The sequence below is a fragment of the Macrobrachium nipponense genome, chromosome 5 (genome assembly GCF_015104395.2).
Source record: "Macrobrachium nipponense isolate FS-2020 chromosome 5, ASM1510439v2, whole genome shotgun sequence".
In the NCBI taxonomy this organism is placed as follows: Eukaryota; Metazoa; Arthropoda; class Malacostraca; order Decapoda; family Palaemonidae; genus Macrobrachium; species Macrobrachium nipponense.
In genome coordinates, this window is record NC_061107.1 from 64,157,665 (window position 1) to 64,173,115 (window position 15,451).

Consider the following 15,451-nt stretch of genomic DNA (forward strand, 5'->3'; position numbering starts at 1 on the left):
TGCCGTTGACCTAAATTCAAAATTCCAATACGTAGCGAGTTCTTTGATATCATGGTCCGATGTTTGATATTTGTTTGCATTCGTTTCATATAATTAAAAAAACCCAATTGAACAAATTTGGAAAAATGTAATTCCTCAAAAGTAACACTTCCCCAGTGTGGAGAGATAATACTGCCAATGGACATTGCATGGCACTGTAGCTTTTCCTTGGGTTCGATACAGAAGTAGACAGTTGACTTGTCCGCTATGCTATCAGGAGAGATAAGATTTTATTTTGATTTTTTGTTTTATATGTATAAATACATATACACATACATTACATCTATGTTATATATGTATATACTATATATATAATATATATATATATATATATATATATATATATATATATATAATATTATTACAGTCGTGAGAGAGAAGGGTAATTTACCATTTTAGCAGGTGGGTTCAGTGGACCATAATAATACAAAATAAAGGTATTTGAATGAGAATACGATCAAACAAGATTTAAATATAATAATGCAAAAATTATTTACAAAACATTGCAATTAGACTTAAAGTCAATATAAAAGGAACACAAATGCCATAAAGGACAAGAATGACACAATAGGACAAAATAAATGACAAATGGCAATTGACAACCACGTCTCGAAAAGTAATCACACTAGAAATTAAGAACACTTGAAACAAAAGCACAATTCGTTATTAAACCCTTACAACAATATTTCTTATACTTAGGTTATAGATACATCACAATAAAGTGGACTGCTTCCCTGCCGGACACCAAAGTCTTTGGTTTAGTTGCTGAGTGGAGACTGATTCAAAATTACATTTAGGGGTCGAAGAAATTTAGGATGGGCGGAGCAAGTAAGAACAAGGAGTGTGAAACAAGGCAAACACGTTTCTGGGAAAGGACAAAGGAAAGTGGTATACAGGGGAAAACAGTCAGGCAAAATATATACAATAATTACAATAATGTGGAAGGTGTAATACCTCCCCCTAGAGGATCAAGCCCAGCGGAGTGGCTTGATCAAAGTTAAACACCTTACACCTCCTGAGAAGGTTGAGAATGGGCCTGTGACAAGGCATCAGCAAATACGTTGTCGCTGCCCTTGAGGTGCTTTATTTGAAGGTTGAAGTTTTGAAGATATAACGCCCATCTTAGTAAGCACTGATTATGGGCCTTGGTGTGCTCAAGAAAGGTGAGGGGGTTGTGGTCCGTATAGACATGGATGACGGGAGCTGCTTGTAGATAACAAGGGAAAACAGTCAGGCAAAATATATACAATAATTACAATAATGTGGAAGGTGTAATACCTCCCCCTAGAGGATCAAGCCCAGCGGAGTGGCTTGATCAAAGATAAACTCTTTACATCTCCTGAGAAGGTTGAGAATGGGCCCGTGACAAGGCATCAGCAAATACGTTGTCACTGCCCTTGAGGTGCTTTATTTCAAGGTTGAAGTTTTGAAGATATAAACCCCATCATAGTAAGCGCTGATTATGGGCCTTGGTGCGCTCAAGAAAGGTGAGGGGGTTGTGGTCCGTATAGACATGGAGGACGGGAGCTCCTTGTAGATAACATTCAAACTTTTGGAGAGCAAGAACCAAACTTAAAAGCTCCTTCTCTATGGTACTGTAGGACAGCTGATGAGGCTTGAAGCTACTGGAGGTGTATCCTATTGGGTGGAGTACCCCATCAATTTCCTGCAGCAACACTCCTCCAGCTCCCGTGTCGCAAGTGTCTACTTGCAAAGAGAAGGGTTTAGAAAAATTAGGACTGTGTAAGACTGGCTCACTACTCAAAAAATATTTTAAATGTTCAAATGCTGCCTGACATCTCTCATCCATTTCATACTTCTTTTTAGGGCTGGTAAGACTATGTAAAGGGGAAGCTACTGAAGCCAAATAACAGCATACCTAGAAATCTTTTAAGGGATTTCCTAGTCTTAGGTTCTGGATAGTCAAGAAAGGCATTAACATTTGCAGTTTTAGGCCTGACATTACCTCCACCCACAATATGTCCCAAGTAAGTAACTGTAGCTTGACCAAAAACACATTTTTGTAAATTTATTGTTAACTGGGCTTCTCTTAATCTATCAAAGAGCATATTCAAAAGTTTCATAAGCTCTTCCCAAGAATCTCCCATCACCAATATATCATCTAGATATGCAAATACTCCCTCTAGACCCTGAATGGTGTAGTTAATTATGCATTGAAATGTGGATGGGGCATTTGTTAAACCAAAAGGCATTACTTCATACTGGAATAACCCAAAAGGAGTTATGAAAGCAGATATAAGCTTGGCTCTAGATGTTAACTTCACCTGATAATACCCCTTGAGGAGATCTATCTTAGCTACATACTTTGCTTGGCCCACAGAGTCTATAAGGTCATCTAGACGGGGTAAAGGGCAACTATCCTTAACAGTAGCAGAATTTACTCTCCTGTAGTCTGTACACAGTCGCATGCTGCCATCCTCATTTGGTACCAATAAACAGGGAGACGCCCATGGTGACTTGCTTGGTTTAGCTAATCCAGCTCTCAGAAGATATTCCACTTCTTTCATCACTAGTTTCTTGCCAGGCTGATGCGATAAGGGTGTTTTCATATGGGAGCAGTTCCTGGTAGAAGTTCGATGTCATGGGTGAGGACTGTTCACTGACCTGGATTTTCCCCATAAAGTTCTGGGTAAGAGTAAATAAGATTTTGAAGTCCTTCTGATTGAAAAGGAGAAAGATGTTGACATGAGTTTTCAAAGTCTTTCAGAGCAACACCATTATCTACAAAACGCCACGAATAGATGAATTCAGGTTCACTTACTTCAGGTTTCTCGTCCTTGACCTTAACATTAACATTTACAATTTTGTTTCCATAACCAGTTTCAGTATTCCTGGAATGATACCTTTTAAGCAGATTGGCATGGATAATTTGAGTACTTTTCCTTCTATCAAGGGTTTCAATCACATAGGTATGATTATTGACATTTTTAACCCTCTTACGCCGAAGCGGTAAAAAAAAAAATTGTCTCCCATGTGCCGGAGGTGTTTCAGAGTGAGCGCGGAAGCGGAAAAAATATATTTTTTAAAAAATCACAGCGCGCTTAGTTTTCAAGATTAAGAGTTCATTTTTGGCTCCTTTTTTGTCATTGGCTGAAGTTTAGTATGCAACCATCAGAAAGGAAAATAATTATCATTATCATATATAAATAATGCGATATATGATAGCGCAAAAACAAAATTTCATATATAATTTTATTCAAATCGCGCTGTGCGCAAAACGGTTAAAGGAAACAAGTTACTTTTTTTCGTTGTAATGTACACTAAATTGCAATCATTATGGTATATAACACATTGTAAAACGATAAAAGCAACACAGAGAAAATATTATCACAAAATAATGCATGAATTCGTAACGCGCGGACGTAAACAAATATTTTTTTCAAGAATTCACCATAAATCTAAATATTGTCCTAGAGACTTCCAATTTCTTTCAAAATGAAGACAAATGATTGAATATTACTATACTGTAAGTGTATTAGCTTACAATTGCAGTTTTCGACCATATCTGACGAGTTAAAGTTGACCGAATGTCGAATTTTTATATATATATTTTTTATATGCAATTATTTCGGAAATAAGAAAAGCTACAACCTTCAAATATCTTTCGTTTTATTCTACATGAAATTGCACACATTTCCATGTATAAAACTCTATGAAATACCTAATATGAAACGGAGCAAATATTCCGAGAATGGTACGTACGCGTTTCGGAGATTTGTGGCGGAGAATCCGCGCGCGGAGGGAAGGAAAGATTTTTTTTAATGCACCATAAATCTAAATATTTTGCTAGAGACTTCGAATTTATTTCAAGATGAAGATAAATGACTGAATATTACTAGACTGTAAGAGTTTTAGCTTACAATTGCGTTTTTCGACCATTTCGGCAGAGTCAAAGTTGACCGAACGTGGTTTTTTTTTCTTTTTATCGTGATTTATATGCAAATATTTCAAAAATGAGAAAAGCTACAACCTTCAATTATTTTTTGTTGTATTCTACATGAAATTGCGCACATTTTCATATATAAAACTTTATGTAACGGCTAATTTAAAATGGTGCAAACATTACCACAATCGCACGTATGATTTTTTCGGAAGAGTTACCGCGCGGACGTAAAGAAAATGTTATTTTTTTCATAAATTCACCATAAATCGAAATATTGTGCTAGAGACTTCCAATTTATTGCAAAATAAAGGTAAATGCTTGAATATTACTAGAATATAAGCGTTTTAGCTTACAAATGCGTTTTTCGACCATTTTGGTAGTCAAAGTTGACCGAAGGTTGAAATTTTGGCAATTATCGTTATTTATATGAAAATATCTCAAAACTGATAAAAGCTACAACCATGGGTTGTTTTTAGTTGTATTGTGCATGAAATTGCGCACATTTCCATATATAAAACTTTATAATTTTAAAATGGTGCAAACATTACCACAATCGCATGTATGATTTTTTTCGGAAGAGTTACCGCGCAGACGTAAGGAAAAAGTATTTTCATAAATTCACCATAAATCAAAATATTGTGCTAGAGACTTCCAATTAGTTGCAAAATTAAGGTATATGATTGAATATTAGTAAAATATAAGAGTTTTAGCTTACAATTGCGTTTTTCGACCATTTTGGTAGAGTCAAAGTTGACCGAAGGTTGAAATTTTGGCAATTATCGTTATTTATATGAAAATATCTCAAAACTGATAAAAGCTACAATCATGAGTATTTTATTGTTGTATTCTACATAAAAATGCGCACATTTTCATATATAATACTTCATGTAACGGCTAATTTACAATGGTACAAAAACTATGTCAAAGTGACGAAATAATTTCCGAGATGTGTCAGATACTTTTTAGTGCGGCAAGAAAGAAATTCGCGCTTGCGCGCCTGCGTAACGATTGTAAACAAAACAACACCTTGATCCATGAACTCCCAGCATCCCCCAAGGCGCGTGATTCAAAAGTTTTAGGCTGGTAGGCCTATAAGTATTTTTCCGCGAATTTAAAAAAAAACTTTTGTAAGTCGACGTAAAATACGTCCAGTCGGCACACGGGAGACAAAAAATGTCGACGTAAAATACGTCCAGTCGGCGTAAGAGGGTTAACTACTTTATATGGACCAAAGAATTTGGAGGAAAATGGGGATCCAGGGATAGGAAAATATGCTAACACAAGATCTCCTAGGTTGAACTTCCTAATTTTAGTTTTTTGATCATAACTATTTTTCATTTTAATCTGAGCTTTGCTTAAGTTTTCACTGGCTATTTTACGGACTTTGGAAAGGGTTTCCTTAAAGTTACTCAAATATTGTTGAACACTTACAGTCTGATTAGAGTCTGGGGGCTTTAACCATTCATCTTTAATTAATGCAAGGGGTCCTCTTAATAATCTCCCATATACCATTTCAAAAGGAGAAACACCAAGGGATTCCTGGGGGGACTCACATATAGCAAACAACAAAAACTTTACTCCTTCATCCCAATCAAGATTGCTCTCTAAACAAAACTTTTTTAACATACTTTTAAATGTTTGGTGCCATCGTTCAAGGACTCCCTGAGATTCCGGATGATATGGAGATAAGCTATGTTTTATATTTAATTCTTTAAGGATTTCTGAAGAGAGTTTACTTGTAAAGTTAGAACCACGATCAGTTTGGATATCTTTGGGGATCCCGTAAGTAGTAAAGAAACTTAAAAGGTTTCTAGCAATAGTTTTGGCAGATATATTCTTATGTGGAATGGTCTCTGGAAAACGAGTATTGGGACACATAAGAGTTAATAAATATTGGTTACCACCTTTCGTCTTGGGCAAGGGTCCAACACAGTCTATTACTAATTTCTCAAAGGGCTTATGTGGAACTAATATAGGCTGTAAAGGGGCTTTAGGAATTACTTTGTTAGGTTTGCCAGCTATTTGGCATACATGACATGTCTTTATGAAATCTCCTATGTCTTTCCTCAAATTAGGCCAATAGAACTTATCAAATATTCTATAGTAAGTTTTGTATTGTCCCAAATGACCACCTGGTCCATCATGTGCAATTTCCATTATATGAGTGCGTACTGAAGAAGGGACAACAATTTGGTATTTCTCACTCCAGGTATCAAGATTTGAATAGTTAGAAGGACGGTAAAAACGCATTAGGATACCATTATTATGATAAAAAGAAGGGGATTTATTCAAAGATTTTATATCAACAGCCTTATCATGCAAAAAAGATAAAGATTGATCTGACCTCTGGGCAACTATTAGTTTATCTCTAGACATTACCTTAGCTAAGAAATCTTTATCTACTTCAAAGTCATTTACCTTTTCTCCTGCTTGGGACCGAGTGTCTATATGTGTTGGGGCTTGTTCAAGATCTACCTTCTCATAATCCATCAAAGGATTGTCCAAAACTACCTTATCCCCCATGGGGGTATCAGTGACAATTAAATTTGGTACAATTAATTTCCCGGCTAAATCATTACCCAATAGCAATGAAACTCCTTTTCCCGGCAATTCTGTATCAATCACCCCTAATCCAACTTTCCCTTTTACAAGTGGACAATCAAGGTAGACACTGGCAAGGGGAATGGATGAGATTCCAGTAAGATCCCTTACAACCACCTTCTCACCAGTTAGATTATTCTCAACATTAGGTAAAGCCTTACTGTGCAACAAAGTTAAAGCAGCTCCAGTGTCTCGTAATATAGTGACCCTAGACTTCTGTTCTTTCTCCCCCAAGGCTATTATACCTTCAGACTTAAAATCATCAAACATCTGGTACATTTGCTTGCACATGCAAAACAGGTTTACTCTGGGAGGTTGAAAATTTTACGTTGCGTTTCATAAAAACATTACGGTAGTTATCAGATCCTTTACATTTAGGGTCTTTACAATTACGAATAGTATGTCCTTCTTTCTTACAATAATTACATTTAGGATTATCAGAACCTTTGGGATTATCATCCGAAATCTGCTGGGATTTTCCTGAAACTGGTTTTACAAAAACCTCAGCTCTTTTATTAGGAATAACTTATGCATTGAGGAATAAGTGTCAGCCAAGGAAGCAGCCTTTAGTAAATCTTTCTCATGCCTATCTTCAATATAGAGCATTACATTAATGGGAAGTTTCCTTTTAAATTCTTCAAGAACCATTAAATTCATTGCACACTTAAGCCATTTCTTGAAAGCTCTAAGCTTGTCAGAAGCGAATTCTAGTTAAGTTTGGATATTTGATTTACACAAGTTACGAAAAGCTTGTCTATATCCTTCCTCTGTTATGGAAAATGCATCTAAGATTGCTTTCTTAACCTGTTTATAATCATTAGTATCATCCAGATGCCTAACAAGCTTAGCAGCTTTACCTGACAATTTAGGTTTAAGGAGCCATACCCACTAATCAGCAGGCCAATTAAGGTGATTAGCAGTTTCCTCAAATACCCGAAAATAATCCTCTGGATCATAATCTGTGAATAAGGGAACTAACTTTATTTTTAGTCAGGTCAAAGGGAGATAACTCTTGTTCCGTTTGCCTAATCTGAAGATTGATTGAAGTCCTCTCTTGTTCCACCTTGACAGCTAAACTAGCTTCCAATTCCAATTTAGCTTTCTCCATTTCAAACTTTTCTTTCTTTTTCTCTTTCTTCCCTAGCTTGAAATTCTAACTTAGCTTTCTCCATTTCAAATTTTTCTCTTTCTTCCTTTCACTTCTCTTTTCAGCGGCTTGCAAAGCTAACTCTTCTTGTCTTAAAGCTAACTGAGCTTTTTCACGCTCGAACTGAGCTTTTCACGCTCGGACTGCAAGACGTTCAAACTCTAGCTTTTGTTCAATTGTAAGGGAAGGGGTTTCTGGAACAAGATACTGCCTAGCTTCGTCATCCAAGGTTCCAATACGCATATAGTGATCTATTATCACTTTACTAATGTCAAACTTATGCATACTAGAACGTACCTCAAGGTCTAAATGCCTAGCTACTTCCATTAATTCAGACTTCCTAGCATCGGTAAGGGTATGCAATTCAGAGGAAGGATCCGCCACAAACTTTTGAGTATCAAACTTCGCCATTGTGAAAATTAAAAAAAACTTCAAGAATAATATAAACACCTGAATTTGAGTTTTACAATTCTTAAATTGGAGCTAACTTAATTAAGCATTGACCACGCATAAAACCATAAACCACGCATAAATAGTAACAGATTAGACAAATATTTATACACAAAACATTTTGGATACGGGAAAATGAGAATGAATAAGGACGCACTGGAAGTATTTTACTCCCGGTTCAAACCAAAATGAAGTCAAAAGGAAGTACCGTAGCTTAGCTAACAACCGTAACTTACTACACTTTGATTAGAACGGTAACTTCACACACATATGTCGAGGCGTTAACAAGATTCATTACACTTTACAGGAAATGAATAACGCAAGAGACTGGTATCTAAGGACCCAGGGAAAGACTATAAGCACATGAAAGTCACGAATGATTCGAGAGAAATGAATTTTTAACAATGGTACGACAGATTAACTTTTTAACCCGCGCACAGAGTCTCAGTTAGGAGAGGAGGGGGGGGGGGGGGGGGGGGGGGGGGACCATAACAAGGTTACCGGCAGTCGTTTTCTAAAACAGAAGTGGCCACCTTCTGTCACCGAAAAATTTACGCACAATGGAAATAAATTCTTCAGCGGTCTACCAAACACAAAAACAGTCACGTAACTAACTAGAACTCAGGATGTTTATATCACGCAAGGTTGAATAACGAATCACCAACTACATAAACAACTGATTCTTAACGAGGTTGTCAATTATTACATACCCACGAAGTTTAGCAAAAATATCCCAGATAGGCCCCATAATATTATTACAGTCGTGAGAGAGAAGGGTAATTTACCATTTTAGCAGGTGGGTTCAATGGACCATGCTAATACAAAATGAAGGTATTTGAATGAGAATACGATCAAACAATTTTTAAATATAATAATGCAAAAATTATTTACAAAACATTGCAATTAGACTTAACGTCAATATAAAAGGAACACAAATGCCATAAAGGACAGGAATGACACAATAGGACAAAATAAATGACAAATGACAAATGACAACCACGTCTCGAAAAGTAATCACACTGGAAATTAAGAAAACTTGAAACAAAAGAACAATTTGTTATTAAACCCTTACAACAATATCACTTATACTTAGGTTATAGATACATCACAATAAAGTGGACTGCTTCCCTGCCGGACACCAAAGTCCTTGGTTTAGTTGCTGATTCAAAATTACATTTAGGGGTCGAAGAAATTTAGGATGAGCGGAGCAAGTAAGGACAAGGAGTGTAAAACAAGGCAAACAAGTTTCTGGGAAAGGACAAAGGAACGTGGTATACAGGGGAAAACAGTCAGGCAAAATATATACAATAATTACAATAATGTGGAAGGTGTAATAATATATATATATATCATATATATATATATATATATATATATAATATATATATGTATATATATATATATATATATATATATATATATATATATATATATATATATATATATATATACACACACATATATATTTTATATATATATATATATATATATATATATATATATATATATATATATATGTGTGTGTGTGTGTGTGTGTGTGTGTCTGTGTGTGTAGTATACAGATATATATTATATATATATAGATATATATCTATATATATATATATATCTGTTATATATATCTATATATATATATATATAATATATATACATATATATATATATATCTATATATATAGATCTATATACAGAATATAGATCTGTCGAAGCGATAAATATATAATATATAATATATATATCTATATATATATATTCTCTCTCTATCTAATATCTATAGATATATCATATTATACACGATATATATAGAAACTAATAATATATATATCTCATATATATCTATATAGATATATCTATAGATATAATATATATATAATATATATATAATATATATAATATATATATTTATGAATAAAAGTAAACATGTGCACGATGTCACAGACAAAAATAACAACACAGAGTAATATATTGCAATCCATATATAATTTGCACAGATTAATAAACTCCAACAAATACATTTTCACAATTTTTTAACAACCGTGCATGATCATAGTAAAATCAAAGCATTCCTAAATATTGAAATAAAATTCTAATACCTAAATGAGTAAAATTTATATCTTATATTTCAAACTCATATCCATTAAAATACCATCGAACTTAATATGTCAGTTATCACCTACAATTTCAGTTAAGTCTTTGCCATTCAATTGATGTCCGCAGCGCGTGCGATAATAAAACTGACACTCTTCCAGTGTATGCTCCAAAGTCAGGCTAGCCTAGTAGTGAGCTCACACTGGATGACTGTCTCTTCAGAAGATAAAACTGCGAATTAAAATGGAATGACCAATTCTAGTCTGGATAAATCAAAGGCCAATGCTCTATAGATGGGAGTGAGTATCTTTTTTTTTTTTTTTTTTTTTTTTTGTTAGTTCCAGCTGTCTTGCCTTTTTTCTAAAAATAGATAGTATTACGACTTTCATGTTCATGTGCGTTTGTTTCTCTGCCGATGCATGTCTTTGAATACCTACATGGGCTGGAACCCAACAATACGTGGTGCTTTTGGACTTAGCAGCAAGGCGAAAAACCCTTTAAAATTTGGTATCATTTTTGGATTTGAAGAATGTAAGACTGACAGGCTACTAACATGTTTTACGTTGCCTTTCTGAACTTTCCGTGGTGGTTGCATGAAGAAGAACTTAGCAGAAGGTGGGATACTATGCTGTTCTTAAAATGCATTATGTACCGTGTTCCAAATTCTTGCCGCATTAGATCCAAAGGAATTTCATCCTTATCCACAAAATACTTTCTACTGGAGATATCCTGAAAGTCCCACAACAGATTCTAAGATCTGATTCATGAACAACGTCAAATTCCTTACGTTTTAACTGACGTGCTAAGGAGTATCTTTGACATCCATATTATTATTATGATTATAAGAATAATTTAACCAGACCACTGAGCTGATTTTCAGCTCTCATAAGTCATGTAGTATAACACACAATAAATTAAAAATAAGTTTTAAAAAAACTGCACAGAGGCAGAGGCTTTCATACTAGAACACAAACAAGCAATAAATACACTTACTCACGTTTCCATACATACTAAAAAAGTTATTAAAATTAACAGAAAGTCGAGAAACTCTTAAAAATTTTATCTAAAATTCATTAATCGCTCTGAGGTTTTTGTATATATACTTATTCTTATATTTTATTAATCAAATCAGAGTTTCTTAGAAACGTCATAATCGGAACCACTGAAAATGTGAAAGATTCTGACAAAATTTCTTTTTTGCTTTACTTCCAAAAGTTGACAGTCTCTGCTGGTCATACTTTAGACAATTACACAATACATGCCTGACATTTATCAATACCTTCCACTTTGAGCACTCCGGAGCAGGGTCACGTGGGCTGCTCATTAAGTGCCCATGTGTCAGACGAGTGTGGCCTATACGTAGACGTGTCAGGATTACTTGTGTGTGTCTCTCCCTCTGATATACGGAACTCCATTTCGTAATGTCAGGTTTTATTTGTTTTAGTTTATTACTTTCAGGTTCTTCGTTCCATATATTTTGCCATTTATTTACGATGATTGTTTTTATATAAGCTACATAGTCACTAAAAGGGATGTTTACATTTGTTCTCATCATGTGGGCTGCTTCCTTGGCTGCTTTATTACCCTCTTCGTTTCCTTTTATTCCGACATGGGCAGGGATCCAACATATTTCAATATTTTTTCCCTTATTATATAATTTATGGAGTAAAAAGTTAATCGTTTGTACAATATTATTTTTGGGATTATAACTTTTAATGGATTCTATAGCGCTTCTAGAGTCGCTATAAATCACAAAATTGTTAAAGGAGTGTTTTTGATTATTTTTATGGCCAATGTTATTGCACAGAACTCTGCTATAAATACTAAGGCTTTATTGGGAAGAGAGAACTGGCATGTTTTATCCTGGGACACTGCAGCATATCCCACTCCGTATTCTGATTTGGATCCATCTGTGTATATTGCATAATGTGGACCTTTTCGGCTTATGTGCTCTATTGTATATTGTCTATGATGTTCTGGGATACAGGAACATTTTTTTGTTAGATATTTTAAATTTGTGCAAGTTTTTTATTTTATTCATAATCCAAGGAGGAGGTAGTTTTACTATTGGAGGTAGTTGGATATTTATATTCAGTGACTCAAACAATCTTCTTGATCTAATTGGAAAAGGTGGTGAATGATTGTTGATAAATACATCCCTTAGTTCAAATAATGTTTTGGTTGGTGAATCACTTGACTAAATTCTTAGGGAACTTTTCATCGTTACTAACTCTCTATGGAGAGAGAGAGGTAGTTCACCACATTCAACCTGTAAAGAAGAGGGTGGTGATGATTTAAATGCTCCTGTACATATTTCAAGGCCCTCATTACGAACTGGGTCTAACACTTTCAGTACTGCGTTTGAAGCTGAGCCATAATTTCACTTCCGTAGTCAATGATAGACAGCACTGTTGCTTTATATAGTAATGTAAGGGTTTGTCTATCAGCTCCCAAATTAGTGTTTGATAATTTTCTAATTAGATTCAATACTCTTTTACATTTTGATTTCACATATGTTATGTGACCGTTCCAGTTCAAGTAAGTATCAAATACTAATCCTAAAAATTATGCAGTTTGGCCAATTTGTATACCTTGATTTCTGATCTTCAAATTTATTTCTTCACCTTTCTTCCATCTTTTATCATTATAAAATATGACTGCTTTAGTCTTATTTATGGACAATCTTTAAATCCTACAGATGAGGTCCATTCGTCTATTTTTATTATACATTTGTTAATGATGCACTGTGCATGTTTAATGCGAGAAGCTGAATAATATATTGCAAAATCATCCATATAAAGGTTGCTTTTAATTCCGGTGGGTCGATTTTTACTAATTTCATTAATTGCTAATGTAAATAGTGTGCCACTAAGGACACTTCCTTGTGGAACACCATTTTCAAGTGGGAATGTTCTGGACAAAGCATCATCAATTCTCACCTAAAAACTTCGATTTATTAGAAAACTTTGGATGAACATGGGTAAATGTCCACGGACATTGTTGTTTCGTAATGCTTTTAGTATAGGATACCTCCATATAGTGTAATAAGCCTATAGTGTAATAAGCCTTTTCTATGTCAAATCCTCTGTGTATATGGTCTTCTAGGATAGGGAGAGAATCTAATGTAGGCCTGTTACACTGTGACCCAAATTGAGTCGAAGTTAAAATTTTGTTTTCTCAAATGTGCCATGTTAGTCAAGCATTTACCATCTTTTCAAGTAATTTGCATAAGCAACTTGTTAAAGATATTGGTCTGTAATTATTAACATTGCTTGGATCCTTTCCAGGTTTGGGGATAGGAATTATTATAGCTTTCCGCCATTCATCAGGAAATGAATTCTTAAGCCATAAATGATTATAAAATTCTAATAAGTATGATTTGACTTTGCCAGAGGTGCTAAGTGGTCGATCATCTCAAAGCAAATACTGTCACCTCCAGGAGCAGATTTATTGCTGTTCAAGAGAGCATATTCCAACTCTTCCATATTAAATTTTCTATTAATATCTTCTTGTGTTTCGAAATTTATCGTTATTAGTTCTTCATTATTTTTCTTTGTGTAGAAGTGTTTATCTAAATTTTTAACGCTACTTACATTTGCTAAGTTTTCTCCTATTATATTACTTATTTCTTTTGGATCTAATATTCTTTTTCCATCTTTCAATATGGTCGTTTAACTTGGGTACCATTTATTTTTCTGAAATATTCCCAGATTTTTTGTATGGGAGTAATATTAGAGAGATCTAATATATATTTCCTCCATGATATTATTCTTCCTTAAATTACTCCCTTTTTAAATTTTGCAGATATTTTGTTGTATATAGGTTTTAATGTATCAATTTCTAGTAATAATATAGTCACTTTTTGTAAAGTTCCTTCTAATATTGGTATCGCTTTATTTATTTTACTGAACTTTCTATTCAAATTATCTAGTCATCTCCGTATTGATTGTTTTATATTAATTACCTCTGATAGTTTATCAGACCACCAAGGGACTTTGTGTTTTGTTTGATGGGGCTTTGACTTTGGTATTGCTCGATCAGCAGCCTTTTTAATGAAATCAACAAGAATTTTGTTGGTTTCATTATGGTCTTTTAAATATTCAAATGGTTGGATATTTTTTGTGTGCATTTCATATTTCTCCCAATTTGCTTTATTAATGTTATAATGAGAAACATGTTTTGCAGGGTTATTGTGTAATAAGGATATTAATATTGGGAAATGATCACTTTTGTGCAAGTCTTCAACTATATTCCAATCTATTCTGCCAACTATATTTGTTGTACAAAGAGTTAGGTCTACTATGGAAAATGTTCCATATGTTTTCGAAAAATAAGTACTAATTTCGTCATCATTTAAACAGCACATGTCGTTTGACTCCATACTCCCAGCTCCATTTGAGATTGTACAGTTACAGTCCCATATTGGGTTGTGAGCATTAAAATCCCCTGCTATCAGCGTATAGATTCTCTGGCATTGCCAAACAAATCCTTAAGTTTTTAAATGTCGTAATTTTTGTTAGGTTGGTTGTGTATGTTATAAATCACATAATTATAGTTTTTTTTATTCGTATTTTAAAGCTTGATATTTGCAAGTCAGCAAAGTTTACAAGTACTCTGTCATAACATACTTTTATATGTACACATATAGCAGTACCTAAATTTCCTTCTTCTCTAGATGTAGATACTAAGGTATATTTACCGATTGTTGATATTGTTTTATTGACATGTTGTAAACATAATATCATTGGGTCGTATTTTTTCAGTAAGCGTTTTAATTTTCCCAAATGTAATCTGGTCTGGAGGCCATCTATGTTCCATTGTATTACATAATTATTGAAAATATTATGTTAGGAGTGTTCAAGCATTACTTTCTTGTTGTGGTTTATCTATTTGCATTTTTTCTAAAATTTTATTTACGACATTTATTTGTTTTTCCTTATAAAACATTAGGTGTCCAATGCACATACAGCCTTTTTTGTGAGTCTCTAGACTAGTGGTTTCTTTACTTCTATATTTTATAAAATTTCGTATAGTGTTTTTTAAACTGTCTTTTGTTATGTTTTTGCTTTTGTTGCATAATTCGATGAAAAATTCATTACATCCACATGTTTTTATGTGTCCTCCTTTTTTCATTTATTTTTAGTGCGCCAATTACTGGTGACGGGGTAATTTCTTCTCTCTTCACATAATCGTTTTTGTCTATCGTGCTCTTTATTGTTCTG

General features: G+C 34.0%; 1 protein-coding gene across 1 annotated transcript in view; it reads right to left on the bottom strand.

Annotated features, from left to right (window-relative positions):
- Positions 1 to 1,045: 1,045 nt before the first annotated feature.
- LOC135215799 (uncharacterized protein K02A2.6-like) overlaps positions 1,046 to 15,451 on the bottom strand; it is a 14,872-nt gene continuing 466 nt past the window's right edge. The window contains exons 2-6 of the mRNA XM_064250751.1: positions 6,323 to 6,454; positions 2,325 to 2,585; positions 2,006 to 2,189; positions 1,612 to 1,743; positions 1,046 to 1,242 (exon numbers count right to left, since the gene is read on the bottom strand). Of these exons, the coding sequence (XP_064106821.1) occupies positions 1,046 to 1,242; positions 1,612 to 1,743; positions 2,006 to 2,189; positions 2,325 to 2,585; positions 6,323 to 6,454 (906 nt within the window). The remainder of the gene's footprint in view (positions 1,243 to 1,611; positions 1,744 to 2,005; positions 2,190 to 2,324; positions 2,586 to 6,322; positions 6,455 to 15,451) is intronic.